Source organism: Grus americana, chromosome 3 (assembly GCF_028858705.1).
Source record: "Grus americana isolate bGruAme1 chromosome 3, bGruAme1.mat, whole genome shotgun sequence".
NCBI lineage: Eukaryota > Metazoa > Chordata > Aves > Gruiformes > Gruidae > Grus > Grus americana.
The window spans coordinates 90,970,891-90,976,916 of NC_072854.1; the positions used below are offsets into that span (position 1 = coordinate 90,970,891).

Consider the following 6,026-nt stretch of genomic DNA (forward strand, 5'->3'; position numbering starts at 1 on the left):
TCTTGCAGATAAGATCTGCAGTGCAGTCACACTTCAGATAAGTGTACCTAGTGATGACTCTGTCTGCAGTGAGATGCAAAGCTCAGCGTTGGCTAGGTGTGCGGGCACTCGGCCAGTTTCATCCAGGTGGATGATACACATCCACAGAGCTTAGCCTGTGCTGATGTTGCTTGCTGAGCTACTCAGACTAGTTTTTACACTAACCTCCGGCTGTGCTTCCAGAGGCTCAGAGTATGGACGCGCCAGTGTCTATAATGGGCCCTGCTGGGTCAAATTAAAAACAAACTTTTTGGGGGAGACTCATACAGTGGAGCAGAAGCTTTATGCATGGCATACGCGGGATCCAGGGCTGTTCTTTGAGACTAATTTCTGATTAAAATATCACCCCCTTTTTCCGTTCTGCTGCCAGATTTCTATTAATGGCTGCCATGGAAATGACCCATTTTTTTGTAACACCCTTCATGGCAAATGATCCATTTCTGTAACTCCCTTCACACCTTCTGTCAAAGTATTTGTTCCTTCAAAGTTCCTCCTGGTATCTGTCTGCTAATAGCCCAGAGGGATTACCAGATAGTTGCAGCTTTCCATTTGGTGACTTGACAATTCCTTTCTTTACAGATTGCGGTGCCAACTGTCATAAGCAATGCAGAGACCTGCTTGTGCTGGCGTGCAGGAAATTTTCCAGAGGAACCTCAGTAGGCAGCAACCATGGCTCTCTGCCGAGCAGTCCGTCTCTGCCTCCAGGTGGGAGCACTTTTGTTCCTATTTTAAACCCTTTCTGGAATCCTCTCTAACGGCCAGTGTCCTTGCTGCCATTTTTAATTTTTCCTTTGCATCAACGCACAGAGCAGCACATGTACTTTCCACTGCACTGTGGCTCGTGTTCAGTGCTCGGATTATGACATCCCTTTCTGCAGTGATGGCCTTAGTCTCCTGCCTGAGGCTCCCTATCCTCTACACTGGCACTTCTATCCCAGCTGAAAATAAATAAAATTATAATTAGGGAAATTGTACTTCTCCTTATAAGCCATTTAGGGGCAGGGGCTGGGAGATGTAGGGCACAATTCTAGCTCTGCCTAATCCCCTGAGCATGAGATGGAGGGAGAAGGAAATGTGTGCACACAAGGCTGGAATCAGTTTCTAAGCAGCATCCGGATATTGCTAATTATACCACTGCTTCATATAGGGGGTTACCTCTCCCCCGCCCCAGGCTTAAGTTACCTTTTTGTAAAGATCTTGAAGTAGAATATTTAAAATAAACAATTCCACCCTCTCTTTCAGTCCAAGATGAAGTATTTGAATTTCCCAGTGTTGCTGCAGAACACCAGGACCTGGATGGCAGAGCTATCACCCTTGTCACTGGCTCTTCGCGGAAAATTTCAGTGCGGCTGCAGAGGGCGACCACCAGCCAAGCAACGCAAACAGAACCGCTGTGGCATGAGCCAGGCTGGAATGATTCAGGTTCCCACACTTTCCCCAAAATGAAGTCCAAGTTCCATGGCAAAGCTGGGAAGAACAAAGGCTTTGCAAAATGGGAGAACGAAAAGCCCAACGTGCAGGCTGATATAGAGCTGGAAGCCGAGGCCCCACAACACATACAGGATCACAATGGCATAGAAACCCTCCCAGAAAGACAAGAATCTGAGGTGAGTTGCAGAAGAAGCCAAGACAGTTTAAAATCTGCTAGAGTCTGAGGTCTTATAAGGTTATTTTATGAATTTCAGGATGCTTTTTCATTCAAATTTGCCATTGCGTCTTGCACAAGAGTTGCTTTCAGAAGAATGCCAAATCCTCCGTAGATAGCTATTTTCTACACTGCAGTGCGCATTACTCTGCCACTGTAACTGAGGAACTGGGGTTTGTTGCTGTCAGTACATGCTTTTAGGAATTGGGCACTTTTCTTTTTGAAAATCATTAAAATAGCCTGGTGGATGTGACCAAATTCTGTGCTGTTGTACCCTTGCAATGCACAGTCCAGGGCTCCCTGTTAGATTCACAAGAACTAGCATTCTGATAAACACACGAGCCCAGGCTAGGGCAGGATATCGGTCTGATTTCTGTTGCTGTCACCCATAAAGTTTATACTTCTAAAGTTTCATGCCTTTATTGACCATCTTTGCTAGCATCTAAGTGCCTGTTTTCTTTTGGTTACAGGATAGCTGATTGCTCACCCTTTAGCACAGAAAAATGAAGATGACAACTGTCACACAACAAGCCTTGATGGTCCGTCACAGACCATGTTTGGCCATGGGAAGTTTTCCTGTACCTTGTACTTTTAAATTCAACCATTGTCCTGTTTTCTTAGCTGAAAGGTGTTGCAAAGCACTATTTATTTTCTCACAAGCCCTTTGGATGAACATTGCACGGACCCAGCAGAACGGATCTCTGCACACAGTGTTTTCTCTTGTATGACTTTTGTGGAAACTTCATCTGCATGCCAGTGAGGATATATTTGGCCTCCTTTAAATATACTGCATCACTTCGGTATGTCTGCCAGCAACAACAATGGTGAGGACAGAAGCCAAGCATCTAAGTTTGTTCGATAGCACTCCTTTTCCAATGTCTCATAATGATCTTTTAAGGAAAGAAGTAGGTGTGTATGTTGATTAAATCTCAAAACAAAAACCTTTCACAAAGTCCTCTCTGCTGAAATTCTTTGCACACCTGGGGTTTTGAATTTTGGCCATGTTTACATTGCTACAGTGAGCATATTGGTGTTCAGCACAGTGATACCAGTTCCCAGACTGGGGATCCTTCAACCAGGCAGCACGTGGCTGAGACTGAAGGAATTCCGAGACACTATGCATATGTCTGGGTACACTGCAATGGAGAGGGGTCCTCTCTGCCAGCACTGATTATGGTAAAGTTAGCATGTAATAAACACCTTAGTTTTAAGTATGTGTGTGCATGTGATATGTTTTTCTCTGGTTAGCAGCCTGCATATGTTAAAACTCAATGTACTGAAAAGTAACCTCCAAATTAGCAGTTTGCACCTGAATCTGGAATCTGTAATTAGCTGTAATGCACCTGAGAAGCAGGTTTGAAGTGGCATTTCTCAGAAGCATTAATTTATGTAAGGAGCACAGCCCTCATCTGGAAAAAAAAAAAGAGAAAAACAAAACAGCACAAAGCTCAAACCTGAAAGGTGCATACCTGTATTATTATTCTTACCCCATCTCCCCACAAAAATAGGTGAGTAGGGGGAGCACACACTCTGAATTAAAGCAACCTGATTATAAGATTTCCTTGAAAATTCAAGTCATTGCACCCTTCACCAAGTTATAAACTCTCAAGACCAGAGAGTACTTTCATACTTCCCTAACCAAAACTGACAGCTGCACTCCTCTCTGGTAATTTGACTGTAATCTGCACTGCAACTGCATGATGCCTGCTCAGGTTTGCATCTTGAATCCTGCAGGTTTCCTCTGTTTTCCAACACAATGAGTAACAATGGTAAATCTGGGGCGAGGGGAAAAAAGAGAACATGCTCTTACTGTTTTAAACTCAGAGAAATAAGTACTGCTGGGAGCACTGATTGCCAAGCTAGGATGAGGGCCAGAAGTATCCCTCGCTATTGCTGCTGCGGGCAAAGAACAGGCATTAGCAAAACCATGGTCTTTTATTTCCTGTGGTGGGTCAGGTGACAGGTCACAACAGGCTGACCGCACAGCTACTGTTACAGTGCATGGCTTCCACACAATGAAAACGATGTGGTAGAGAATTTGAATAGAGAAATTTGGTTATGATCCAGGCTGTTGATGGATCTGCTGCGATAAGCCTTTTAACGCTTTATAAATGAATTGTTCATGTGCAACTTCATTCTTAACATCACGTAAAAGTTTTAAATAGCATTTAATCTGTAGATCAGCCTATTTCTTGCAGGCTTTTAAAAGTTAGTTGTAACTCTTGCTCTGAAAGGTACCTGCCTTCGTATTTCTAGCAATCAGGCCCACGAAGCATACCCGTCTTCATTTTGTCGTTGGATAAGAGTGTTTCTCATACATAAGTTTATCTTCTCACTTACTTACCTACTCCCCAAGATACTTACAAGCTTCTGGCCTAAACTGTTTAGAAGGGTAGGTGCTCTATGTTCTTCAGATGAAGGCCTTTCCAAGGACACTTTTTTTTTCCATGTATACAGAATAAACTTAACATAGGCAATACAACAACAACAACAACAAGAAAAAGCATTAACAGGCTGTTTGCAGCAGAATGGTGATCTTCTAGTTCTACAGCAAGCACCTGAGTGGGGAGAGCTGACAAGGTGTGAGGAACCATTTTAAGAAATTGGTATAGGATGAGCATTTTACCTTGGAGGAGGTCTGAATACATGAAATTAAAAAAAAAAAAAAATTCTGAACAGGAGCAAGACAATTTTAGTTCCCCAATCTGGGCAAAGCAACAAAGAATTTCTTGTTCGCCTCCCCTGATATAACAAAAGGCAAAATATACCAGCCATCACAGTTCCCCACTGAGCTGTGTGCCTCTGCTGGTCTTGGTGAAATCCTGCCTGCTAGAAGTAGAGCAATTCCAGGGGAGCATCCAGGAGAAAGTGTTATAATGACAAGAGCACTGGATTAATTAAATAGCTGAAGTGAGATACAATCCCAGATGATGCTGGATACTTCTACCACATCCATTCGTCCCTGTCTCAGTCCTCAGGATCTTGTAAGAAAGTGGGGGGAGAAGGGAGGTGTTTTTAAAAGAAACAAACAAAACACCAATCCCACACCACTCCCCCAAAAAACAACCACCACCACACAGTGGAAAGAAGGAAGAATATGCTAAACCTTATTTACAGCCTGATCTGCAAATGCCAACGAATGTAAGCAAAAGGAGTAGGTGAAAAATGCGAGTGCTTGCATAGACCCCGTAAGAGATGATGTGGCTGAGCCAAACCCACTAGGACTTTCTGTGCTTGTGCAAAACCTGTGCAAAGTCTCGTGCTGCACATGAAGGCTCTTTGATCTTGCTGCCAACTTTACGTAGTAGCCCTGAGTGCAACACAAGGAGACAAGGGGACATCTGTCTCCTTCAGAGCAACATGAAAACTAGGTTTGTCCTGCAGGTCTTTCCTCTGCTCTACATCTCCTCACAGTCTTACCCTCCTCTGCCCCCTTGGTCTTACCCAGCTTTTGGGCTTTAAAAGAATAATCTCAGCTCTACAAAGAAACATTTTCCTAGACACAAGCTATCTTCTCAGAGGAGCCTTCCTCAGGCAGGTGAAGTCTAAGGGAGGGGAGGTGGGGGTGGGACAGGGGACAGTAACACACTGACCAGAGCCAGTCTGAAGCATGGATTTTTCCCCAGCTGGGAAAGGTGAGCCTTTTTCCTTTTAATACAGAAGAAGATAAAAAGCTGAGCTGCAGAGCAAGTTTAGGGGCAGCTGCTGCCTAAAATTTTCCATTTTCCAAAATGGAGTGGACTGGCTGCTGTCACCTCTGCGGACTGTTCTGGGACTCTGTGGAAGCCAAAGTGAAAGCATGCCCTAACACAGCCCCCAAGGTCTTCCTAATCGGGAGCCTGCAAGCCTTTGGCTGAGCCAGCCTGAGCAGCCACAGGAAGGTCCTCGCAGCCTGGGACACCAGTTCCAGCTTTCAGCATCTGTATAGGAAATAGCTGCATGTGAAGGATGCTGGACACAGGAGAAAAAAAAAACCAACAAAACCAACAAAAACCCCATATAACAAAAAAAAACCTGAGAACAAATAACAGACAGATGGGGAGTAAGCGTGGGAAGAAGCATGCTAAGAGAGCTCTCCCTCTCTACGTGACACCAAGAATGGAAGTGGATCCCAATGGAGACTGAGCAGAAGGGGAGGGAAAGAAGGAAGGAAGGAAGGAAGGAAGAAAGGAGATCTGAACGCAGATTTCATGGAGACACAAGAGGCAGGAGAAACAAGGGCTTGTTTCATGATCATTGTAGCTAAAAAAAAAATCTAACCAAGGTTTGCTTCATTCAGCATCAGCCTGCTAACTGATGGGCCTCTGTACAGCACAAAAAAGAGCACCGAGTATTTTTCAAG

The 6,026-nt window shown here is 44.3% G+C and overlaps 1 protein-coding gene across 8 annotated transcripts in view; it reads left to right on the forward strand.

Moving 5' to 3' along the window:
- RASGRP3 (RAS guanyl releasing protein 3) overlaps positions 1-2,886 on the forward strand; it is a 60,132-nt gene extending 57,246 nt beyond the window's left edge. For all 8 annotated transcript variants that reach the window (XM_054819845.1, XM_054819842.1, XM_054819849.1 and 5 more), the window contains 3 exons: positions 619-744; positions 1,282-1,646; positions 2,155-2,886. In XM_054819845.1, coding sequence (XP_054675820.1) covers positions 619-744; positions 1,282-1,646; positions 2,155-2,163 — 500 coding nt within the window. In that variant the 3' untranslated portion in view covers positions 2,164-2,886. The remainder of the gene's footprint in view (positions 1-618; positions 745-1,281; positions 1,647-2,154) is intronic.
- The last annotated feature ends 3,140 nt before the right edge of the window (positions 2,887-6,026 follow it).